Source organism: Euleptes europaea, chromosome 4 (genome assembly GCF_029931775.1).
Source record: "Euleptes europaea isolate rEulEur1 chromosome 4, rEulEur1.hap1, whole genome shotgun sequence".
In the NCBI taxonomy this organism is placed as follows: Eukaryota; Metazoa; Chordata; class Lepidosauria; order Squamata; family Sphaerodactylidae; genus Euleptes; species Euleptes europaea.
In genome coordinates this window covers 72,713,287-72,740,634 of record NC_079315.1, presented here as the reverse complement: position 1 = coordinate 72,740,634, position 27,348 = coordinate 72,713,287, and the positions used below count along the sequence as shown (strand labels likewise).

The window sequence follows — 27,348 nt, the reverse complement described above, 5'->3', positions numbered from 1 at the left end:
CATAGCTAAGAAAACCGTAGTCTATTTCATTTCCTAGTTTTGCAGCTACATTCCAATCCAAAACAATAATATACTAAGTATCCTCACAGTGCACTGAGCATGAAATTGACCCAGGCTTCCCTTCCTGTGGTGGTGCGTACTTTCGAGAAATACAAAATATAAAAAGAAAGGAAAAATGCCTGGTTATGTAAAGCAAGGGGAGAGGAGACGATGGAAGAATCCCACCAACTGCACAGATATAGAAACAGCACACATAACCTACCTTAGATGTTTTTTAAGAGAGACATCCCACAATACCCTACACTAATCTATCATAAGTATCCAGCAGATACCAGAGCAGTTGCCATGAGAAAGGCTGGCCACGGGGCAGAGGCAAAATGGTGTGCATTATTGTTTGCTTTGAATTGCAACCTAATCTTCGAGGCAAACCTCAACTGCAGCAAAGTTCTAATTCCGGCTGCATTTTTGTGAAGTTCTCAGCATCCTTGATAAGTATTGGTCACATGGGCTTGGATGCTTTATCTGGGACACAGCCTTGTGCCCTATAGATTCTATGACCAGACATCCTTCCGACCATGTAGCTACAGAAATAGGCTGACAGTCAATGATTGGAATGGAAAGCTATTTCCCAGGCAAGGCAGCGCTGCGTTGCACATGATGTTAGCTGGGTCTGAACAGTCCAGGGATTGGAATCTGAATAAAGTCTTGTGCCTTGTGCCTATAGGTAAGAGTTGCTATCTTTCTAACCAATATGGGTGGTCTCTGACTGAGATGTGCTGTCAGCTGGTAACATACCTGCGTGCATATGTGTGGGAGGGAGGCAATATGCTGTCATCAGGGTAATGTGGCTGATGTCATGTACTGACTAGGACATCTCTTTCATTATTATGCAGGTGGAGAGCAACAGTGAAAGGAAGGCAGCAAAAGAGTGCATGAGCAAATAAAGTCACAAAGTTTCTTGGGGTAAAACCAAAAGCCACTTTTGGAGCACTGCATTAACTTTTCTTTCCACAGTTACTATTGCAATGTTGTCCACAGGACTGCAACTAATGCAAAACATTAGGTTTGGCCTAACAAACCACCCTGATTGCCTGAGTAGCTCTATGCATATTTTTATACGTAGCATGACAAACACTAAAATCCTGACTTCATGATGGGGTAAATGGTGACCTAGTATAAATTATTTAAATTGAGTTTTCCCTCGGTTTGTCGTATACCAAGACAAGCTAAAAATAACATTACCTCCATGGCTTGTGCCAAGCGTTCTTCAAGGGCCATGTATGTCAGGAACTGGGGATCCACATATGAAATGGCTTGAGCAACACCAAGACCATCACCAAATTCATCAAGCAGCCTGGGAAAGAGGGAGGAGAAACACATTAGGGGGGAAAAACCTAATTTAATTCCATCTTCCCTTGCTAAGTATTGTATATGTTTGCCAGTTGCTCTCAGCTTTCACACCTTTAAGCAGCACATACTACTGATATGACCTGAAACATAAAATCGGGCCAGTATGGCCGTATTACTGAGCCCCATGGCACAGAGTGGTAATCTCCAGTACTGCAGTCCGAGCTCTGCTCACGACCTGAGTTCGATCCCGACAGATGTTGGTTTCAGGTAGCTGGCTCAAGGTTGACTCAGCCTTCCATCCTTCCGAGGTCGGTAAAAGGAGTACCTCGCTTGCTGGGGGTAAAGGGAAGATGACTGGGGAAGACACTGGCAAACCACCCCGTCAACAAAGTCTGCCTAGTAAATGTCGGGATGTGACATCATTCCATTGGTAAGGAATGACCCAGTGCTTTACCTTATGGCCTACGTTAACAACCATAGTTCCTTTTTGAAGTCCACACTGTCTTTTGCTGGGGCAAATGTATTCTCTTTGGTGTGCATAAATGGATGTGCGCTACTCTCCAAGACAAACTATGAATAGCTTTTATTAAATCTTTCAATAGTGATGCTACTGCATCACTGGGACTGTGCAATCAGGCAGAAAGAAAAAAAATACCACATACTGGCTAAGGAACTAGCTGGGTCCAAAATCAACAGCTCCACCATTTAGGAATTTCTTCCCTAGTTAGCAACTAGGGAGTGGCAGACCAAAAATCCCTCCTTTCTCCCCCCCACCTCCCCCATGAACTGCCAACAAGTCCCTTTTTAGCAGAAATGGATACTTGCAAAGTTAATCCCTAGCAATGGTCACAATTATTCAATTCTCTCTTCACTATGAGCGCAACATTCAAGAATGGCAAGTTGAGGCCTGCCTCTCCTTTTCTCTCCCTCACCTTTCTCAAGCAAATCTCTTCACTACCGCATCCCCTGATCCATTTTATGCAGTGCACAGAAGACAGAGGGAACATCCCTCTTCTCATCTACCCACAGTGTGGCAATTGGGAAGCAAGCCACACCCACCAGGAAATGTAATTTGGCTTCAGGACCCACCAGTTGCTAATGTTTCTTTTTCAAGTTTATTTCTGTACTAAAGAGAATGCCCATACCTCCACTCTACATCTAAGTCTTCACTCATACTGGAATCATCCTCCAGATTGTTGTTGCCATCCAACATGAAAAAGCCAGGATGTACAAAGTGGCTGACTTGATCGTTCTCCTCATCACTGCTGCTTTCAATTTCTTCATGATACTGCAACCAAGGAATCTCACCATCTTCCAGAGAGGTCGGTTCCCTTTATACAAAAATTAGAAAAGCGATACAAAATGAAAGCAACCTGAAACATGTATGCAACCTAAAAGAGAGTGATCTACATTTGTGCTGAGTGCCCAGGTGTTAACTGGGAGGGGGAAAAAAGCCTAGCAACCATTTCCCACAGATAGTTCAGCAATTACTGACTTAGTCAGATTGCACTAACATCTAAAATACATTTATATAAAGCAAGACATTTTGGCCTTATAGAATTGGGGTCAGGAAGCAATTTTTCTCCAGGCGAAATTGACCAGGGAACATGGAGAGGGTTTTTTTTTTTTTTGCCATCTTCTGGGCATGGAGTAGGGGTTACTGGGGGTGCGTAGGGAGGTGAGGTAGTTGTGAATTTCCTGCATTGTGCAGGGGGTTGGACTAGATGACCCCGGTGGTCCCTTCCAACTCTATGGTTCTATGAATATATATTTGAAATGTTGAGATCTAACAATAATATCAACTAATTCATTGACCTGAGCTAATCCCTAGAGCAGTAATACAAAGTATCACCCTATTTATCTGGCAAGCCTTCTTACTCACTAAATTTCTAAGCATCCTGATATTAAAAAAATACTCAAAGCCGTTTATTAAAATGTGAATAGTTACAGTAAAAATATCAATATCAACAATTCATAAAAACAGCACAGAAATTCTTCAGTTTTCATAAAGTAATAGTTAAGAACCTGGAAGAAGAAAATCTTTACCCTGTTCCCCACCCAAAAAGAAAGAAAGATAGAAATGATATAGTTACCAGGCCAACAACAACCTCCACAGATTTGAGGCAATACTTAAAATGTTCTGCTCCCAATAGATGCCAGTCTAGCATCAACTTGCAATGGTCTTTGGAGCAAAGCCTCATTATCAGATCTCAAGACTGTATGTATGAGAGCAGATGCTCCCTCAGGTGTTCTGGCCCCAAACCATTTGGGTTTAAAACCAGCAGCTTGAATTGAAACCAAAAAGAAATGGGTAACCAATGAAGTTGTAGGCACACTGGTAATATGTGCTCCCTTGTGCCTATAACTGTCAAAAGATGGATGGCAATGTGGAAGTAGTGAAGATGGAACTTTAAAACTTGTCTCAACAACTTAGTGGCACTGAAACCAGATCTTAATCCCCTCTCTCTAATCTTCCGCATCTTGGAGAACCGTATTTTTAAAAAGAGCCTCCCATACTGCACCCAAATTGTGTAGAATGGGGTTCTGTCCCACTACCACTATTCAACAAGTATATGTACGTAGGGGGACTATAGCCACAGAGCCTCCCAAATGCTCAAGAATGAGCCACCTGGCCATCTAAGTCACTGTTAATATCTACTTTATTTTAGATATTACATCTCTCTTATTACTTTATATTCTGCTGCTGCCATTTAATCCTGGAAGGCAAAGCACTCACTTAATTTTGTACCTACAAGACCCAGAAATACATTTAAACTTCAAGATTCTCAGCGTTTGTTTTAAATGGGTCTTGTGTCTAGATCCTGGACTACAAGCGCTCCCACCCTTGCAGCATCTTTCTTGCCTTCTGCAGGGCTTATATGGCCCACTGGTCAACTTTTACAAGAAGTATAACCATCCAAGCTGCCTGTGGTTGCCTTAAACTAATTTCAAGGTTGTCAAATATTTAGCCTTTCTACATTAAGAAAATTGCATGAGCCTCCAATTTCTGGTTGAATTAGCACTAAATGGATTTTGTTTGCTTGCTGATTACCTTTATACAAAGGTCAGCTATAGCAAACTATTTACCTTATAGTATTTTTTTGCGTGAAGACAAGAGAATAATAAAAGCTGCTGCTTAAAACTTCTCAGTGCCATAAATTCAAGCACATAGAAACCACTTATCCAAGTCATTCTGTAAGAGTCACGATTTGCTGTAATGTAGTCATGCAATATGAAAAAAGGTCTCAGAAAGCAAGTAAAACAATTACCCTTTCAATTGCTTCATAGTGTAGGTGGACAACATTAATGGTCTTAACTACATTTTTTTTCCAATTTAGGAAAAAATTCCAATGTATTCGAATGAACCATACAATACCTCACTATTTGTGAGAGGCCCTTCCTTCTTCTCCCATACTAAGAAAGCAATTAACAATATAAAGGCCAAGGTCATTACAAACCCCATTAATAAACTCAAGTAGTGTACAATTGTTTGTGTACAAGCATAAGCTAGTGCTAATCTTAAGAAAATGTGACCAATTTATCAGTGAAATTATGCTATGTGCTTTCAGTCATCTTTAATGCACCAGACTTAATACCTGCAAGAAAGAAAAGCCTCACACAAAAATACTTAAGATACTCAAGTGTAACAAAAGCTAATTAAAAAACCCTCGGGTATAGAGGACTCTGCTGAAGATGCCTTGCAGCAGTAGCAGCAACATGTATCTTACATAGCAGGCCCCCCTCCCATTTTGATATTTAATATAGTAAGCTCATCTTCTAAAACGTCCCAGCTTTTCTTTTCTCCTGTATTATATAATCAGTGACATTGTTCTCAACATTAACTGACCTTACTGCTATTAAGAAGCTTGAACCAAGCGCTATAACAGTGGGGAGATAAGATGAACTCTCTAGCATGTATAGTTTTCCATTACAGTTTTTGTTATCCTTACAATTTAGTATTTTGGATGTTCTGTACTGAGAGTTTCATTTCCCAGATGGAAAATGCACAAAGAAATCTGCACAGAACACAAAGAATAAGTGTCATAAATTGTCATAATTTCATTGTCATTTAAGGCCCATGCAAGTTTTCTTTTTTAAAAAAAGGTTAATATGTGCCTGTCTCATTATACCTTGTGCTTCCACAACTGTCTTGCTTTTAATGTGAAATATGTATTTTAGAAAAACTGCTGTATTTCTACCGCATTGCCATTCTTCTCTCTTTTAAAACCCAATTAATTTAAGGATTTAAGATAAAACAATTGAAACTAGTCAATCTTAGTTTTACTTATTTAGCTCAATATTATTATTTCAGTGGATGTACTACTCTTACTAATTACCCCTGTAATTGTCCTTATTGCCTACAGCCTTTATACTCTAATTTCACCAGCTCATCTTACATCTGAGCAACAAAAAAGGAATATAGGATTGGATCCACACCTTGGGCACTTTCACACATGCCAAATAATGCACTTTCAATCCACTTCCAATTCCCCTTGAAGCTGGATTTTACTGTGTGAAATGGCAAAATCCACTTGCAAATGATTGATAAAGTGCATTGAAAGTGGACTGAAAGTGCATTATTCGGCATGTGTGAAAGATTTCTACTAACAGAAGGGGCAAGGAAATTTCCACAAAGTTTCCTGTTGCAGACCCCCAATAGGGCTTTCCTGGTGTTCCTGAGGGTTCCCTGTCCCCCAGGAGCACAATTTTGGGGAGTAGACTGCTGGGGGAAAGTGGGAGGCAGGAATATTCCATTCCCCTGATATAACTGTGCCGTGTGAGCAGAACATTTAACCTAGACCCACCCATGGCAGCATTTTCAATCACAGCTAGTTTATACTCAGACAGAATTAAGGGCTGAATTATGAATTCAGAACTATCTCTTTGTTGAGAGTTATCACTTGAGAATAAAGATGAAGGAACTGCATGTCTGAATGCTCATACTTGTACCAGCAGGGAATGCACCAATTTATCCATAATGATCATTTCAGTTGGTAAATCTAAACAGGGATGGAAGAGTTATCCCCCCCCCCCCATGACTACAGCCTGAATTAGGACCCTGTAACTAGGGCTGTGCACCATGTTTTCAGTATTTTTTGGGTTCGGGTTTAATAGACCTGGACATTTTCAAAAAAGCCAAATACTTATTTTGGCTTTTCCCAGAAAATTGAAAATTTTCGGGTTTATTAAACCCAAAAAATACGAAGAAGAGTTGGTTTTTATATGCTGACTTTCTCTACCACTTAAGGGAGAATCAAACAGCCTTACAAGCACCTTCCCTCCCCACAATAGAAACCCTGTGAGGTAGGTGGGGCTGAGAGAGCTCTAAGAGAGCTGTGACTAGCCCAAGGTCACCTGGCTGGCTTCATGTGTAGGAGTAGGGAAACCAACCCAGTTCACCAGATTAGCATCTCCTGCTCATGCGGAGGCGTGGGGAATTGAACCCGGTTCTCCAGATTAGAGTCCACCACTCCCAACCACTGCCCTTATTCAGTATAATACACTGGCTGTGTGCAGAGCTGAAGGCTGGGCTCCGAGTGAGCCCATCTTTCAGTTCTTCCTGCATTAATGCTGCCTCCAAACTCCACGTGGACTTGTGAGACAACAGCGGACCCAGCCAGCAGGTAAGTGTGTGTTTGTGTGTGGGGGTGGGTGGGTGGGTGAGTTAAAAATGGTGACAGGGCAAAAGCAGCCCTGAATAATGCTGAATAAATTCTGCATTATTCGGGATCCGCTTTTGGGCTCCCTTTTAGTGCTGCTATTTTGTCCACTTTAACCCCCGGCTTTATTCAATGCACACCCCTACGTGTAACTATTTCTATGTAAAAATCCTAATACCTTAGCACATCTTATGCAGTTAAGCCCTTAGGGAAAAAAGGAGTTGCATATTTCACACCTTGACATTTCTGACATTGACACCTATATGGACAAAGAAAACAAGATACTGAAATGTGAGCAACTATTAAAAATCAAGACTGCTTAGAGATGCATGCAGTTATGAAGATTAACTGCTACCTATACAGTTGCATTCTTGGCTTCACCAAATTAGAGGTGTGAAGGCCCCTTTAAAAAATTATATAATTTTAAAGGGGAAATCCCCCTTCAAGGACTCTTCCCCCCCCTTCTGCCAATGAAAGCACTGAAAAAACTCTAATGCAGTATTTTCTGTTTGGGAGGACTGAAATGCTTTTAAAGACCTGGGCTTATTCATCCAAACTTCGTAGCATGAAATGTTTTATGCTAAAATTCATAAAATTAGATAAATTCCTGTAAACATACACAATTCAAGGCTATGCTTATTGTATAAATGTGACTAATTTTGCCCACAATTAACATACTATAATGTATGTGATAACAGTATTCGACATTATCAATGTTAAAAAAATTAACCTGAAATCCGCATATTCTGCTAGTCTTATTAAGATATAAGAATGTTGTCAAAATATCATTTCCTTCTGTTTACTATAAAATTTCTGTTTTCTATTTTCAACGCTTCTTTTTTCCTTCCTCAAACACAATAAAAACTCATGGGCTAAGGTAGCACAGGGTAAATATGTCAAAAGGCTTAATATTATATGATAAGTTACGTGATGCATTTCATGTAGTTAAGCAATAAAATAAGTTTAGATTTGGTAAGTATTGTATATATTTCATGGCTTGCAAAATTTCTGGGGTTTTTTTCCTGGAGGGAAAATGGAACACAGGCTTCATCCAAGGCTTCCAAATCTCTGGAAATGTCACATCTCTATATAGAATAGTTGGCTGTGGTTAAATAAGCACTCAACCAACAATAGTTAATTGATCAGCATGCCAATTCTGAAATAGTGCCTCATATTAGCTGTCTTACTAGCTTGACATCTTAAGAATCAAGACAGACTAGGTCCTTGAAAGATTTGACTCAAAAGCGTTGCCTTAAGTTACATGCAAACTTATAATGAAGGTATATCAAAGAAGTCAGGGAATAACAAAGTCTTGTGGCAAATTAAACCCAGAAAGCAATCCTTCCATATTTATATCTATTAATAATATAAACCGAAAAAAATGGCCAGTTGCATGACGTGCAATTTGCTGTTGAAAGTAAACATTAAGAATTATAACAGAAAAGAGCTGTGTTATTTAAGTTATATTAGTCTTAACATCTAAAACACTGAACACTTTCCAAGTCAAGAGGTATGGTTCTATGACAATGACCATGACAGAATGGAGTACATAATCTTGTACTTTTAAGTATTTGCTGACTAGCACAGTTCAGTGTCTGACATACCCTGCTTGTAAACCAAACTCATTATGTTCCTCTTCCACACCACTGCTGTCACTCTGCACCTCTGGCTCCTGTTCCTCTTTTCCTGGAAGTGTCTCCCAGCTCTCATCACTGGAAGACTGATCTTTCACGGTCACAGCAAAATAGGATGGCAGAGATGCAGACCATTCCCCATCACTGCATTCTGAGCTGCAATTTGAAACACTCCATTTGTATTTAAGACGTCACATGATTTGTAATCAAATTTAATATTTTGAGCACAGGTCAAAAGTGCAATTTATTTTAAATACAATATACAAATTGACACTACCATACCCATATGACACGTAACAAGATTTCTGACAGAATGGCTCTGTCTGTGAAGTACTGCCTTATTTGGGAGTTGCATCTGACCAGCTTTTCCACTGGCAAAGGAGGGAGAAGGGGTGATCTTGCCCAATTCCCTCATCTCTGTAGCCCCCATTTTGGTTGGCTTTTGTCCACAGAGTCCCATGATCCCTCATGAGGAAGTCAAAAGTGACTGCTCCCTCTTTTGCATTAGCAAAAAAGCTGGTAGATCCAACCTTCGTAGTTTACAAATGAAAGCAGTCTACTTGATATGCACAGCTCTTAAAGGGGAAAAAAATACCAACAACCTGCTTTAAAAAGTTTTAACAGGAATATTTATCAAATTAAGAGCTACTTATCTACCCATTACTTATTTCTGACAAAGAAGATTACGGTAACACTTGATCTCATCTGAATTGCCATAAAACATGTATTTTACTTCTAACAGCTTGCCAACAGACGACCACAGACACTTGCATGGCCATCCATATTTTGATTTATGTTTGATTTAACCCTCACAAATATTTGGTTTTCATCAGGAAATTTTATGCATACAGCAGCTCTAATTTAATTGATTCCAGAAGCATCCAAGCCCAAGGGGAAAAAAGCCAATCAAGATATTAAGCTGCTACTTCCTGGCTACGTTACGGGACAGACAATACGCACAACTTCCCTTCAACCATATGTTCATGGCTGCTTTGTTCAAAAAAGTTTAACCAGGAGATACAAGCTGGTTTTCTGGCATTGTAGTGTATCTGCAATTGCTCCAGCAACATAGAAGATAAATATGATGAAATATTTCCATCTGTTCCCACTTGTGAAAGAGCACATGCTCACATTATAGTAATTCAACAAAACCTGAAAACGAATGAACAAGCAGGGAGTTGGCTTTATAGAACATAAACATACAACATTGTGTGTGCATATGTGCGTGTATGTACCTGGATACCTATCTAGCAGTTTCTGAATATAATTTTTATCTTCAGAAATAATTCGGTGGCTTGCAGTGCAATCCTAAGAATACTCTTCTACTAAACAGATCTCTGTAAGAGTCTATGTAGACCTGTTTAGGATTGCACTGTTGGTCTCCTAAATCTCTTGGTTGTCAGAGTCTAAACACACTTTTCTAAATGTAGTCACTTCTAAATAGATCAAAGTTTTTGGGCTGTCTTCAAAATGATGGCCTTCTACATCATACTTGCTATTACTACTACTCTTTTTCCTCAATTATGTAGCCATTTTGAAGTAAGGCAAAGTTGCAAAATTCTAGCATATTATAATTACATTTGAACTCCAAGTCCTCTTTCTAACTACACTCTGCAGCACATACCCCATTAGCACTGAGGGAGTCCTTAAGAACCAAGTGGGAACACTGCCGAATTAAAGAACCATTATGGATACTTTTATTTCTTCTTTTGATTGCCGTAACAAGTTAATTTGTATCGCACTGATGATTTAACACGACAAACACACCCATTCTTTTAATGAAGAGATGTGTAGACTCAAAAGATTCCATCTGAGAGCACTGGATGGACATTGCTCGGTGGCTTTTCAGTCAAGCTAGGCTGTCAGTTCTTCACTCTGATGCTTTCTTTACCCTAAGATTATGTACTTGTGGGACACTCTATTATAATATTACAACAGCTAAGAAAACTGCACTGAGTATTCTACAATTTTCTATGACACCATGGATTGTTTAGTAGCCAATTCTAAACTAGTTTTAAAAGACCCAACTAAGGATATCAGAACTGAAGCTGGCACATCAGCCAGTATCAGCATATCTTCCAAACTGTGATGTTGCCCGTATCAGAAAGTTTAAGGTTTGCACCGTTTCACATCCAAACAAAGGCAACATTTAAAAACTACTTATCCATAATAGCTGCTTTCTAAAATTCAGTCTGTTCAGAGAATGCCTAACAAATGAAGACAGGTATTCAGCTGGAAGGAGCAAGAGTAGGAGACAATCCACCTTGATGCAATGACTTCCTTCTCCCCACTACCCAAAGCCAGGCCCCTCTCAAAACTAGATTCCAGAGGTGTTACTTTGGGAAATGGTGGACGGATGCTGTAGGAGAGGGGTCAGAAGCTGAAGTTTTCTTCTCTCCCCCATAAAATTTCACTCAGAAGATATACATCGCTTCAGCAAGACCCTCATTTTTCCATTACATCTATCTAGAGATTTCACCTCAAGCCTTAATCAAGTAGTCCCTGTGATTCCAATAAGTGCACTAACAGTACAACTATACAGAAAGTCAGGTAAACTAAAACAAAAAAACACAGATATAAATATATTATATCTTGTGTATCTGAACAAGCCACCAGAAAATAGATTTTTACTGTCATTCTGCTTTAGGTTTCCTTTCTAAATATGGCTGTGTTGTTTTACCTTTGTGACTCAATTCTTCTTCTGTCATATGGAGATAATGTCTTACACAGTTTTCAAGTGCTCTGGGGATATTCAGACAGTATTTAAGGTAGTAAAATATACCACAGAAAAGAAAAATTGAAAGAACAGCATTACACTGCTGTTTGGTTTTGTTAGCAGAGGATGTTTAATGGAAGACTACCAAAATGGCACCTGTCTAATATGGGAACCGCCATAAACATCATAAAATGCAAGTAAAGTACTAAAGAAGTACATATTGCTACAGATCCTAATAAAGTATTATTTATCAACAGAAATATAGTTCCAAAATGTATATAAAACTAGGGCTTTGTGCAGATTGCAAATAATACTTCCCCCCACCCCTCGCACAAAGATAATCTCAGCAGGGATGTAAGGTGTCACCTGTTTAAACAGGGTCACACTCCCTTTTCAGGAACAAGTCCATAGTCTGGGGTACTCTTGGACCAAGACCTACTGCTGGATAAGTAGGTAACAGCTATGTCTTTTACCTGCTTTGATTGGTTAGCCAGCTGCTGACTTTCTAGGACAGAAAAGATCTGGCCACTGTGATTACATGCCCTGGTTACATCTATATGAGATTACTGCAATGCACCCTACATGGGGCTGCATTTGAGAAGTGGCCAGAAACTTCAATTGGTACACAATGCTGCAGCCAGGATGTTGACTGGAGTGGGTCATAGGGATCATATCACTCCAGTCTTGGCTCATTTACACTAACTTCCAATTTGTTTCCAGACACAATTCAAGGTGCTGGTCTTGACCTTCAAAGTCCTATATGGATTGGAACCAACATACCTGAAGGACAGCCTACTGTCTTATGAACCTGCCTGACCACTATGGTCACATTTGGAGGACTTGCTTTGGGTGCCCTTGCCATCTGAGATCAGGCAAGTGGTAACCTGGGTGAGGGTCTTCTTGGCCATGGCACAAAAGCTCTGGAACTTTCTCCCCAGGGAAATTTGTCTGTCTGCTTCTGTTGCCATATTCTGCCAGCTTTTTTGTTTCATTTGGCATTCCATCAATAATCCCTCCTTCCTAACAAATGTTTTAATTGGTTTTTTATGTTTTGTATATATTTAAACTGTTTTTAATGGTTTTAATGATGTGTTTTGTGGGGAGGGTTGATTTTAATTATTTTAAATTTAAAATGTGATTTTATCATGTATGTTTTAAATCAAGGGTGGGGAATGTCAGGCCCAGGGGCCATATAAGGCCCGCGAAATCATTTGTTCTGGCCCTTCATAAGTCCTGGTAGATCTCTAGCTCAGAAGGATGCTGCCCTGCCTGAATCTCTTGGGCCCAGCTGGGGATGGCAGAGTTCAAAAACGAGTCATTCTATGTGGCAGACACTCTGAGCAGTCTCCGGTCATGCCTCTTGGCTAAATGTTTGACCAAATATAGCAGGCTAATTTTTAAGTTGATAATTTTGTATGGCCTGCAAATGATGTTATAAATATCCAAAGGGCCCTTGGCAGAAAAAAGGCTCCCCACCCGTTTTAAATTGTTAGCTACCGTATATACTCGGGTATAAGCCGACCCGAGTATAAGCCAACCCCCCAAATTTGAGGCCAGAAAAGGGAATTTCTTATTGACCCGCGTATAAGCCGAGGGTCAATAAGAAATTCCCTTTACTGGCAATGCTGCGCTCTAAAATGGCAGCCACCATTTTAGAGCGCAGGGCCCCTGCCCCAGGTCACCCACCCGCCGGCCTACCGGGCCCTCCCGACCCACCCCAACCCACCCCGACCTCAGTGCCATCCAAGGGGGGGAGGGGGAAGAGCCCCTGAACCCCCTACTTACCGGGAGACGCGGCGAATCGGCGGCGACGGCGGCTCGGCCTTCCTGGACCGGCAGGGGCCTCCTGCTGGCCCAGGAAGGCCCCTGCCGGCTGAAGGAACACGCCCGGGCGCATGGGCGGCAGTGGCGCGGCCGGCAGGGGCCTCCTGCTGGCCCAGGAAGGCCCCTGCCGGCTGAAGGAACGCGCCTGGGTGCGTGGGCTGCGGCAGCGCGGCCGGCAGGGGCCTCCTGCCGGCCAGAGGAAGGCGCCTGGGCCCGGCAGCGGCGGCGCGGCTGGCAGGGGCCTCCTGCCGGCCCAGGAAGGCCCCTGCTGGCCAAAGGAAGGCGCCTGGGCCCGGTGGCGACGGCGGCGCGGCCGGCAGGGACCTCCTGCCGGCCCAGGAAGGCCCCTGCCGGCTGAAGGAACACGCCCGGGTGCGGCAGCGCAAGCAGCGCGGCCTTTCTGGGCCGGCAGGAGGCCCCTCCAGGCTGCTGCTGGCCGGAGGAAGGCGCCCGGGCGCGGCGGCGGTGATGGCGATAAGTTTCCTCCTCCCTCCTCCCCTACCGTACCGTATTGACCAGCGTATAAGCCGAGTTCGGCTTTTTCAGTTCTTTTTTTGGGCTGAAAAACTCGGCTTATAAGCGAGTATATACGGTATCTTGGTGGCCCTTTTTAAGGGCAGAAAACAAACTTTGTAAATAAATAAATAAACAGACCCAAGTACGCATCATTAATATAAAAATTTGCCAAGTTCCCCCTCCAATGGATTGAGCAAATATTACATGCAAGGCTTACTTGGTCTTCCCTTTTGTGACAGGAGAATTGTATCAGGCATTCGATAATATATCAAGCTGGGAAAACCGATCCCGTTTTACATTGTATTCTAACAATTTGATATCTATACATTAATCAAAGTACTTACTAAGACCTATAGAACAGTTAAACTCAATTGTACGCATAATGCTTACCTGTCTTCATCTTTGTTGGAGCTAGATAGATTCCTTCCACAATCTTCAAATTCATCCCAGAAAGCATTATCATCTAGTTTACTTTTGCTGTCTTGGAGAGTTACATTTTGCTTCCTTAGTTCACTTTTTGTTTTCTTTTGAGCACCTTCATAATCTCTTGGATCAAAAAACATATTAGAATTGATTTTTTCTTTGCTGTGTTTCAAAACACATTCTGTACTGTGTTGCTGGACATCCACATTCTCACTCCACCTCCTAGCACTGCTTTTTTCTTCCTCATCATTTTTAAGAGACTGCTTATCCAAATGGTTCACAGAATTTTGCTTTCGAACTTTAGGTCTTACTACCAATTCAGATGAATTCCCTTGGTCTACCTTCCCATGATTAGTACTCAAGTCATTATAAATCCCTACTGGTGTCCTAATTGAAGGATCAGCTGTATTTTTTTGCTGTTCCAGGTCGTAAACTGTGGTAAAGTTATTTTTTATTAGCAAGTTGTCTTCACTGGGTGTTTTCAGAAGTGTCTTAGTTTGGTGAGTATTATCCAATTCTATGCTAGAATGTCTCTTGAAAGGCACTGGTCTTAGATCTTCAAAGCTGTTGCTTGAAGCATTATGAGTGAATTCGGACAAATGTGACTGTAGATCACTAAGGGAATCCACTTCCTTCTCCAACTCAGAAAGCACACTTTCCAGCATCTCTTGACATATTCCTGCTTCTTCTTTTGCTAAGGATAGATTTGTTTGGCCACCCTCTTCCTCGCCATCACTGCTATCAGGCTCATACGAGTCAATGTTTACAAAAGCAATTCCATTCTGGCCATTCATGTTGTTATGCTCTGCAGAAGTATAGTCTGCACAATTATCCAAAATGTCATTAGAATTCACATTGCTTCTCACAACTGAGTTGTCCCCCAAACTGTAAGATCCTGGTGAAGATGAAGTAATATCTGCTTGGCTCAATTCAGCTTGACCAAGAGGACCTTCTGATACAACAGTTGCTGACAATGGTACATCTGCCAAAGCAGAACACACTTGAACCAATGGACTGGAACCTTTATATAAAAAGTGCACAAAAAGCATATGTTGAAAAGAGCAGATTAGTTATAAATTTACTTGTCATTACATACTCATGTGAGATGTGCATCTTTCCAACATCATTTGATGAATGTTCAGAGGCACAACTGGGAAACATTATTTAGATAACATACCAGCAAGAGAAACTCATGAGCACATTTTTAGGTCACAAGCAATGCAGTTTCACCTTATCATTATCTTAGCTTTTGTCGCACAGCATTGGTATAGATTTTGCTACACCTCATACTCAGATGACAGGAGAACGTTAGAGCTAGTTGTAGGATCATTATATAATATTTTTATTATTATATATTGCCAAGTCAGCATGCATTATTAAACTGCTGGGAAGCCTCATCCAACAACATAGCTGGCAATGCTGTCCCCTAGAAAAGCAGTCCAGTAAACAGATGCAAGTTACAACTTTTCGGCTTTCCCCATAAAATCAGTGTGTATCAACTCATTTGTTCATGGAAGGCTAGCCAAGTTTTCCCATGTTCATTTCTGCTGTTGCAGAATCCATGCAGAGGAACAGCCATGTGGGTCAGTGGGCTGGAGTGAGTGAGAAAGGACAAGTGGATGAAATCTAACCCTTTCCTCAGTGGAACTGTACTGTTGGAAGAAACAGGAGGAGCAATTTCATAATCTTTTCCTTCCTTGCTCCAACCCCTCCCCCCTAACCTGCACAGCTAGTCTTCTGTACAGATCCCACAAGCTTAGGACTGATCTTGCCGTGGATCAGAGGGGGCTACACAGAAAGCAATGTGGGAAAACTCTGTGTTCCATGAAGGTAGGATACATGCCACGGCCAACAAAAATACAATAATGCAATTGGTGAGTTTTGCTCTGGAACATTTTGATTTAGAAATGATTTTTCGCTTACATTTCTGCAACAGTTAAAACAAACTACTCTTATAGTATACTTTTAATAGTATAGTATATTTTACAGTATAGTATAACAGAGTACTTTTATACTCTTATAAAAACATGTTCTCTGTAAGAATATTTGCATATGAATCCATCCCAAAGTGGTCTTTGATACAGGAAGAGCCAATGACATAACAGTAATATAACAACTGAAAGAAAATTGGAAAAAGCAAATGAACAGAAGGCCATGTACATAGCTGACTCTGCTACAGCGGATAAGTATGTAGGACATGGACTTCAAACACTAAAAACATGTTCACTACTATGTTGGCATGTAGCAAAAAGAACATTCCCCCACTGACTTAATTCTTTGATCTGCAATCATACAAGCCACTATTTTTTTGATACTTCCCTCAAAAATAAATTGTGAAAATCTAGGGCACCAGGCTCCACTTTTAGCCACACCAAATATTTGCATCATATTCTAACGAGGATCATAAATACTTACTGATGTAAAAAAAGTCAATGTCAATATTTTGTAAACCAACAGCACGTTGAATTGTAGGCGCTAGGTCTTATTTTATTCAGATTTATATGCCACCATCATAATTTAAAACAGCACTCAAGAGAGTTTACAATACAGAAATTAACAAAACAATAATACCTAAGATTTTTTTAAAAGCAAGTAGCAGCAGCATCACATACATAAAAGCAGCAGTAAAAGCAGCAACAGCAGCTAAGAACTATACAGTAGAACTAATCAGTAATACCAATCAGCAGCAAATTGTTTCAAATTTCCCTGAAGGAAGAAAATTTCAGTTCGCAATTCTGTGACACTCACTCAAAGAATTTTCTTTTTGAACATCATCTAGCTCTAGTCCTTCACACTCTTCGTCATGTTGGCTTGAATTTCTCTCCAGATTTGTCAGAGATGGTCTAAAACTGACATAGGCATGCCTTCTTCCGTATCTTCTACCAGTAATAGTCTGATACCCTCCTGCCGGTTTTGGCCATGTGGGCTTCCCGGCTTCCTGACCCATTGCTGCAAAATAAATTAGGGGTGGGGGTAAAGAATGGAATTCTAAATATATTAGAAGCTTATTTCTAAACACTAAGGTGAGTCATAAGCATAATTTTCATGAAAAAATTTAAATTCAAGGGCTCATAATGCTAAAACAGGTGTGTGTATTGTCTTCTATTTTAATATTGATTAAAACCTCTAAATATTATATTAAAAGGGAAACACTAATATAATGTGAACTCTCTAAGCTAAACATCAGAAACTCATCAATGCACATAGACCTTCCTTTCAGCCCCCAAAAAACTGCTTAAATAGTAATAAGAAACTATTTGTATTATAAAGAATATCCCCATCTTAATGATTAATTCCTATGGTCCACCCTCCCAATTTTGTTCCATCTTATTCCATAAATAAGATCTTCCCCACCAGCTGGTTTTGCTTCTCCACCAGCATAATTAGAATTGGAAAGGCAGTATTTCAACTAGAAGACACCAATGAGCCTGCATAATTAATGAAACAATTGCGCTTCTAGATCAGTGCAATCTCTGTGGCTAGAATCCACCCAAATCAATCCCTCTACTTCCCTCCTACCAACTGGCACAGCAATATCAAACTTCTGGAAATTCTGAAGCCACGTGAAAAACATCTGAGGGGGGATTTCGGGAAAATCGGCAATATATGTAATACTTACTTTCCTATCAAACCTAAACGTTTAAAACTTATTCAATAACATAAAACACATATAACAGCATATAACATTGTCCTATTCAGCATATTTATGGAGCTTAAAATGATAAACGTCTTCCTTTTCTAGAAGAAAAACTGCAAGTATACTTGAGAAAGATTTGCAAAGCGCTGCACCCTATGCTACCATGCTACCTGTATTTAATTTTTTGAATTTGAGGAGGGGTGTTTTTCCCCCCATCAAGTCACATCTGACTTATGGCAAGTGACAGTTCAGAGGTGGTTTGCCATTGCCTATCTCTGCATCAAAACCCTGGTATTCCTTGGAGGTCTGCCATCCAAATACTTGCCAGGGTCGACCCTGCTTAGCTTCTGAGATCTGACAAGATCAGGCTAGCCTGGGCTATCCAGGTCACATTATTCGAGAAGTAGGGTGCGGGGGGAGGTGAAGGTAGAAAACAAAATTCTGTAGTAAAGAAAAAAGTGTACTATTTGGATAGAAACACTCTCATATAGTCATTAGCATATTTGGATATTAAGTTAAACTTGAAAACACTGAACTTGTTAATAATGTATTATCATTCAACACATTATAGCATATTAATGGATGCCAAAATTATTTATATTTAATTTAAAAAACAATTTAAAAACAATGTTGTGTATGTTTTCAGTATCCATAAGAATTATAATTATCTAATGCTATAGATTGTCTTACAAATTTTCATATTACCCATTTTGAGTAAAACCTTGTCTTTCAGTTTACTTATTCCAAAAGGAGAAAGAAAACTGTTTCCCCCCAAGTTATATAAAATCAGTGAAAGTATGAAACAATGAAGAAGTATGAAGATTATGTAAAATAAGTGACACACAGAAAGCTTTGGCGAAGGTAAAAGCTATTAAAAATATATGAAGTGAATTATGAAACAATCTTCATACTTCTTCATGCTATGTGTTTTGAGTGTGAAATACTTTCCCTAAAGAAGCATTTTGCTCATTCTAAAACAAAATATTTCATGAGAGTTTTTTTGAGTTCTCAAAAAACCGGGAAAAGTCATTGGTGGTAGTGTTGGGGGGAACACCTTCACACCCCTGAATTTTTCATCTATAAACTGCCATAATTTCTCTTTCTTCTTATTACGCTACAAAGTATCACTGCATAAAGAAACTGTTTGATAGCCACAGGTGTTCAAACTGAGTACCATCCATTCACTAGAAAGTTTATACATAATTTCAGGAAAAGCTTTGTTATCTGGCACTTGATTATCCAGAATGTTCATAACTACTATTGCCCAGAAGGCAAGTTCCTCTTGCCCAGCCACCATATCCCTGTGTATTCAGGTGTGAGTAGCCCATTCCCACCTCTGAAGCCAGCTAGCTAGCTAAATGTCTCCAGTCATAGATGAGCTTCTGATAGTTGGTGCTGCCAGCTGATGTCATCATTGGTTACCACCTTTCCCCTCAAGCCTGCCTCAAGCGACTGGAAGCTAGTTCTGCAAGAATATCACGTTTGCTCATATATTTTTAATTGCTTTTATCTACGCCAAAGCTTTCTGTTCATCACATACTTTACATAATCAGATCTAGAATTATTGTCGAAGGCTTTCACGGTCAGTTCATTGGTTCTTGTAGGTTATCCGGGCTGTGTAACCATGGTCTTGGAATTTTCTTTCCTGACGTTTCGCCAGCAACTGTGGCAGGCATCTTCAGAGTAGTAACACTGAAGGACAGTGTCTCTCAGTGTCAAGTGTGTAGGAAGAGTAATATATAGTCAGAAAGGGGTTGGGTTTGAGCTGAGGACTGTCCTGCAAAAGTAATGTGCTAATCATTGTCCTGTAAGTATCAAGATAATGTGCTAATGAGGGTATGGTATGTTAATATGGAACCAATTGTATCCTGAAGTGATCTGTTAATGTGTGTAATCCAAAGCTAATCTGCATGGCTATTGTTGAATGTTGTCTTTGTTAGTCTGGAGGTTTTTTAGAACAGGAAGCCAAGCCTTATTCATTCTTAAACTCTCCTCTTTTCTGTTAAAGTTGTGCTGATGTTTATGAATTTCAATGGCTTCTCTGTGCAATCTGACAAAATAGTCGGTAGAATTGTCCAGTCTTTCAGTGTCTTGGAATAAGACCCTGTGTCCTGTTTGTGTCAGTCCATGTTCAGCCACTGCTGATTTCTCAGGTTGGCCAAGTCTGCAGTATCTTTCATGTTCTTTTATCCTTGTTTGTATGCTGCGTTTTGTGGTCCCGATCTAGAATTATTAGATGATTTTAAAAATAAAAGGTTTAACTTAAAACACTGAGGAATTTATTGGCAGGAGAATACAGGAGTTTTCACATTGAACCTGGAACAAAATAAACTTCTGATCTTCCCTTAAATTCAAAGGGCTGGGTCCTGAAAAGTGAATACTAGAGGGAATACTCCCTTGTCACTCAAGGGAATGCTGTGCCTCTATTGCTTACTGCATTTCTCTGATTCAGCAGAGACTTTTATAGCCCATTTCTGAAGGGGGGGGGGTAGATCTGCGAAGGCTAGGAACAGCGCAGCCTAGCCACCTCCTCGGAGGCTTCCTGACCTCCGAATAGAAAATAAAAGCAGTGACAAAAATTTAAAAAGGAAAATGCCCCCATAGCAGACAGTGAGGCTACACCACCAAAAAAGGTGGTGTAGCAATGCCACTGCTGGAGGGGGCGTTCCTGGGGTGAAAGGGGTTAGGAAGCTTATTTAACGTCAGCTCCACTCCTTGGAACGCCCACCCCACGGCGATGTGGGCTCCCACTTCTGGGATTTCACTGCCAGAATAGCAGCGCCAGCAGCGGAGTCCCGCGCAACAGTGTGGCTTGCCGGTGTGAATGTCCCCCACGCCAGCGTAAGTGCTCCTTATCCCAGGATAAGTAGGCACATGTCAGCATGGGGTCATGTCAGCGCATAAGAAGGATCAAACCCCCCTTCAGGATCGCAGCCTTAGTTTCCATGGGGTGTTTTTTGGGAAATGTCCGCTCTCAAGTGGGTCTTATTAGACTGCCTCACTACTTTCACCATTCATTACTATGGCCTTTACACGGCTCAGATGGCTGCTCTCCTTCCAGCTTACGGTTCCTTACAGGCCCTAAGACCAAGAAGTCCCATAAAATTTTGCATATAATGCAGCAGAAGGTCAAGGGAAGAAGTGAGGCAAGCTATGGTTTCACGATCTGTTATCACGGAATTACAGCAAGTCACATGAGTTTTCTATCAATTGCAGAAGAATCTTCAGAGATGATAAAGTAAGTGCAAAACTACAAAGCTGGGTTCAATAATTTACATGAACTCTGCTATAATAATTACACAATAAGTAACAGTAACAGCTACACCCAACAAATGCAATGCTTGCTTCCTACTGAAGCTATCATAAACAAAACAAACATCATGATTTCAGAAGTTTGGAAGATTACATTAAGGAAGGTTTTCCCACCTTAAAAGGTTGAATAAAGCACTTTTTAAAAAAAATTATGTTATTTATCATTTGGCCTTTTTCATTTGGACTCAAGGCAGATTACACAGAGCGAGTCAATACAATCGACAGGATTGGACATTCAATTAACAATGCAATAGGATTAGGGTTGTAGAACCAATCTGAAATCTAAAAACAGAACTGAAGCGACGCGTAAGTATTAACATGACACATTAAATAATGCAAAATTACACAACAGGATCCTAGTTTCAGCATGCTATACAACTAGTACAGATCACAGTCCCTAATAATTTATCCAAGTAACTTGGAATCATTTAATACAGTGCAACGCTATTGCCTGCGTATAAAAGCCCTCTTGAATAATTCCGTTTTGCATAGTTTGAGGAAAGCTAGGAAAAAGGGAGCCTTCCTGACCTCCTCAGGTAGGCTGTTCCATGAGGTGGGAGCCACAATTGAGAAGGAATATATATGGGCAGTTGCTGATTGAGAAAATATAGATACATCAACCACAGTCTAATTAGCTCTCACCTACCTTTCCCTTTATGATCAACTTTCCTGCCCAAGTTAGTAAAACAGTTCAGGAAGAAGAGATGGACGTTAGGACAATTATAAATGTGAAAAGTTATAAACTAAGATTACACAAGAGAATTACCTTGCTGGATGAGACCAAGGTCCATCAAGTCCAACATTCTGTTTCTAACAGAGGCTGGGCAGAAGCTTCTAGAAGATGACAAGCAGGGAATGATGATGATGGCCATCCTGTCTAGCCCCCTGCATTTTAGTACTCATCACTAAACTAAGATTGGAATAAACTACCTTGGCTAATAGCCATTAAATAATACAGCTTTCATGGATGTAAATATTTAAAAGTCATTTAAGCTAGTGGCCCTTACCAAATCTTATGACAACAAATTCCACAAATGAATTTTGCAATGTCGAATATAAAAAGTCAAGCTCTGCACTGCAGGATATATGCACTGCTAACAGCCTTCTCTCTTAGTATTTATTGTTAAGAACCAAAATCTAACTCAGCATATTACAGTGTTCAAAGAAGTTAAAAAATAGGCCTTGCCTGCAAGCTTATGATCTTCTCCTCCTTCTTTCTGTGCTCCTGTATCTAATGTACATTTCCTTTTTCTTTCATCTGCATGCACAGGGCTATGCTGCAGTAACTGTTGTCCCTTGTGATCTGTAGGCAGGGTTTGCCATCTGTCACCCTCCAGATAGATTTAAAAAAATCTTGCAATAGTTGCTAAAAAAGCAAGCAAGAATAAACCAAAATGAAGCAGGCAAGGAAGGGTACAGGGACAACACGTTGGATACCTCCAGGCAAGAGTTACGACGCTTGATTGGTGGATTTATATCAATATACATTTCTAAGTAACCGCTGAATTTGGGACATGTTCCTCTTTAAACTGTTACAATCTTTAGGCACATTAAGATCATACTAATGTTGATTCACCAATGTTTTCAGTGCAGATAGCATAGATAAATTAGCATGGCACTTGCAATGAAGGAGACTAGGAAGGTATAGAAGGAAAAAATACACTGGGGAAAAGCAGAGGGGTTCCTCAGATAGTTTAAATGGAGCTCCTAACCAGATTTTACTCTTTGCGACAGTTTTTTATATTTCAAAGGCAATAGAACAATATCTGTAGGAGGGATACCTTTATTTATACCCCACTTTTCTCCCCAAGAGGTACCCAAGGTGTCTTCATTCTCCCTTTCTCCATTTTATCCTTATATCAACCACCCTGTGATGAAGATTAGTCTGAATGTGTGACTGGCCCAAGATCACCAATAAGAGCCAGCATGTTGGCTCTTATTGCTGCCCTTCTTAAAAATGAAAGGCTAGATGAGCATGTCAGAATATTTTCAAAACAAAAAACAGAAAAGGACTTTGTGTATGTGTCCAGTTACTAAATTTAGGAAAAGTCTGAAAACTCATTTGCCAGATCAATGTACCAGAGAGAAAAAGTGAGGAGGAGCCTGACAAACTTTGCCTTAAGATTAGTCAATTACAGCAGCCTTACTGGCCCCATTGTAATAGTCATGCAATAGTTTTCTTCTTCATATGGTTAAGCATACAGTATGTTATTTCTGGGTATCCCATTCAAGAAACATGAGTAGGCAGAAATATTTATTTTATCTTGACCATGATTTGATTTCCCAGGTGACTGCATCTCTTGTTCAATGTAATTTTTGCTTTACTATCAAAAATGAAAGATAAAATGTTAAGAACTCGTAATGCACTAGTTTAGGGGTTAATACCAATGATATGATATGTTGCACTTTGAATGTCAGGAAAATGTGCTGGCTGAAACTAGCCTTCCGTGAAGGAAATTTTCTGGACCCATCCACGGAGATAAACAACCGAGCACTGTTGTCCTATAAATGACCCTTTTCTGTGTCCAAAATATGGCTTGGAAATTTGGAATGTGCACCCCTATGAGAGCTTAACTGGGCAACTATGGTTACCAGTAATCAGAGCTGTTCAATTAAGACAACAGGGCAAACTATAGTTACAGCAATCCAGAAAGTGAAAGTTACATGGACAAGGAGAGTAGAGACAGGTGAGTACATCCCCAAAAGTAATACCATATCTTGGTCCTGACATCTGAACTAGGCTAATGGGATAACCCTTGGAAATTCATTTGAAAACAAGTTTATGAGAACTGTTTTTTCCTCCCTGACCTTCCAAACCTATTCTAACAATTGGTCTACATATGTCAGGATACATACTGCAGTTCAGCAGGGTCTTGTTAGAAAAGACTTCAATCTGATCCATATTCTCTCAAGAGCTTTCTTCCCGCCATCTCCTCAGTCCATAGGAGCTATCATTCTATTTGTCCATGAAACCTGTGATACCAATTACATTATTTTAATTAGTATTTTAAAAAGAAATGCAGAGTTTTTCCCTACTGTTGCAGCAGCCCATATATATGTTCCAGTGCCATAATAAAGCTGCACATGTTTAGTCGTTAGGTTTGCTCATTCATTTCCCCTATGGCTTTAGACCTCCAAAGAGGACTAGGAAAGGTAATTCTATGCATAAAGATGGTCAGTTTTTGCATTATTTTCTTAAAATACAGTCAAAATGAAACAAACTTTTTTCAGCCATAAATAAGTCTAACTGAATTTCCTACAATAATTTTTTAATCTATAACTTTTAGAATTATATATTCTCCATTCTCCAATTGCATAATTGAAAAAGAACGCAGTGAATGTTTTGATGCAAACAAGTATTCTGAAGCTTTTACATATCGGGACATAACAGAAATGTTAGAGAGAAATTTAACTGTGTTTCAATGAAACAAGTCCAATAAAAGCAATCAGACCAACACTATTGCCCATTACTAACACATATCCAAACCATCGCACATCATTTTGTTGCATTTTAAATTGCATAGAAGTTCATCATCAAGGAGAAAAATTAAAACCACTAGTATTCCCATCATTATCAAGCAACATTAAGAATTCTGAAAATAAAATCCTGTATTGCTTAATGTTCATCAGCCATCCCAGATCCATGTATGAAGAATTGAATTATCCCCCCCACAAACACACCATAGGATCTCTGTGACTTTGGTCAGTAAATCTCTTATACAGGATGATGGCTTATACTAGCAGAATAATTAGAAATATAACAGCAATGCTGCAGTTCAGCCCAATGAAAAATTGTTGCCTGCTGGATAAGCAAGTACGCAAAAAGGACAACACACTGCAATATATTTGATTTCCTAGATCTATCTTTTAAAGGATATACATATTGGCTAGCAACATGAGGCAGTGGCAATGTCCAGATATATCTTTACCTGTATGGCCAAGGCAGCATGATTTCCCTATGCTGAAGGCCTGGCTTAGACTAGATGTTCCACTAACACAGAAGCCACCACTCAACATACAGTTCCTTTTTTCCATCAATGCTGGCCTCCCTGCCCTGCCCCCCTTGAAATTATTACTTGTAAGTGGGCTGAATATGAATATGGCAGGCTTTATTGTGGCAGATATGTCACAAATTATGCACACCATCTGATGTACGTTACATGCTATCTATTTATTGATTTGTGGGAGAGATTTTAATCATGTTTTTAACTGACTTTATTGTCTTTTATTGTATAATTTGTATTTGTGTAAGCCGCCCTGAGCCTGGCTTTCTGCTGGGGAGGGCAGGGTATAAGTTTAATAAAACAAACGAACAACAGATTTATCTGCCCAAGTTCATAGAGTACTTATGGGGGGAGGGTTGAATACATGGGACATAGATCTTGGCTGGTGATAAATGTAGTACATCAATTGCTGATTTTAATGCTTTTCCCTGGCACAGAATCCTTCAAAGAATAGGATTATTAAATTGAGGAAATGCTCATTTTCTTACCTGCTAACTGCTTTACAGATAAAATTACAGCAAAAGCATTGCTATCTGACTTAGTTAACTAGACTAGCAAAGGGCAAGCCCTTCTTGTTCAGCCACCATGACCCTGGATCTTCGGGCAAGCAAACACCCCATTCCCACCTCTCCAGTTACTCAGCCAGCCAGCCAATTTTATGCCTCCGGCCATTGTTGAGCTTCTGACAGCTGGCACTATCAGATTATGTGATCCCCAGTTGCCTCCTTCCTCCTCAGCCTGCCTCTAGTAGTTGGGAGTCAGCTCTGCTGGCTCGCAGGCTGGCCCTCATGTCTGCCTGCAGAACAGGATGCCTTTGTGGCTCGGGAAATTGAAATGGTCCCAGTGTCTGTCTCCAGTGAGGTGGGGTTTGGTTGCTACTGATTTCTCAGGGTAGTGGACGAGGCACAGCAATAAGCTTGAGTAACTGGCCACCTGCAACTCCCATTCTCCACAATTTATGCCCATCAACAGGAGAACAGCAGTTGGAAGACTCTGAATCTTTTGCTAGCTGGGTTTATTAATAGATGCAAGATGCACTGAAGTCTGCAGTCACTGGGCCCTTGCATCCAAACTTTCATACAGATGCCCTGCAATCAACTGTTTGTTTTCAGCTCTTCTGTTGGGGGAAGTTATTATTAACAGCTGTCCTTCATCTTCCAACACACCTGGATTCAAGTAACCTTTCCGGACCTGCAGCCATGACATTCAGTTTGGACAGCACCTGTACTCCCAACTGATGATCTCTGCTGCGACTGAGAAGGCAAACTGCATGTTACTGATCCTTAGCTATTTCTGAAGCTTCCATCACTGTTGGTCATAACATCCTGGCAACATGACATAGGAATTAGTCCTGCATGATACTGCTTCATCCTGCCAAGGAAGTGCCAGATTCTGAATAGGAGTCTTTTTATTCACTCGCTAGAACTTTATAGCTACCTACTTAGACTATTCAACATTTGTAAGAGGTCAAGATTGTCATACGGTGGCATCAAACTTTCTAAATGACAAATGACTACTCTTTTCAAATGACTACAACATTTTGCAGTATGGTGTTTACTTGGTGCTGTCACAATACAACACCAGAAGCAAGAGCACAAAGAGAAGCAGACATCCATATATTTGGGCTGGGCTTATTAGAAAACCACTGTTACTGGCAGGCAGTGAAGCTTCCCTTTTGTTAAGCCCTACTCCTCAAAGGCAAAGTAAATATAACCCTTTTGTGCCTGCTACCAGGTGAAGCTGTTTTACAGGGAAAAGGCAGCACTTAAGACTTTATACTACTTTTTCTGACCTGCGGTATACAGTCACTGGCAGCACCACTGAGAATTAAATCGAGGATCACCTTCTCTCTGGTTGGGTCCATCACCAACTGTCTGAGGGCACAATCCTGCATATAGATACTCCTGCTTTGAACAGAAAGCTCCCATTGATGGACCATAATTAAAGAAAAGACATACTTCTGTTTTACTGAATCTATGACTTAAGAATGTTTTCACCAAGTTATCTGTTCTGACAAGAACTCGGCTTATAGGCATGCATTTCCTCCCCCCCCCCCCAATTTGATTACTTCGGCGCTGTGAAGTTACCACTCCACACATCGTCTAATCTTGCCACATTATGCTTCTATTAGTACTGCTGCAAATAGTTCAGACCTGTCTAAATTAAGAACCTGAGTTTTCTACCACAAACAGTAACATGGTTGCCAGTAAAATTTATTTTCCATTTGGCTGACTTTTCCTGACCATTTTTGTCAATTTCCCTGACCTCCACT

At 40.3% G+C, this 27,348-nt stretch overlaps 1 protein-coding gene across 1 annotated transcript in view; it reads right to left on the bottom strand.

The window, feature by feature from the left end:
- PJA2 (praja ring finger ubiquitin ligase 2) overlaps positions 1-24,049 on the bottom strand; it is a 50,529-nt gene extending 26,480 nt beyond the window's left edge. The window contains exons 1-6 of the mRNA XM_056848393.1: positions 23,929-24,049; positions 16,872-17,072; positions 14,091-15,144; positions 8,615-8,800; positions 2,496-2,681; positions 1,243-1,354 (exon numbers count right to left, since the gene is read on the bottom strand). Coding sequence (XP_056704371.1) covers positions 1,243-1,354; positions 2,496-2,681; positions 8,615-8,800; positions 14,091-15,144; positions 16,872-17,072; positions 23,929-23,974 — 1,785 coding nt within the window. The 5' untranslated portion in view covers positions 23,975-24,049. The remainder of the gene's footprint in view (positions 1-1,242; positions 1,355-2,495; positions 2,682-8,614; positions 8,801-14,090; positions 15,145-16,871; positions 17,073-23,928) is intronic.
- Between the last annotated feature and the right edge of the window lie 3,299 nt (positions 24,050-27,348).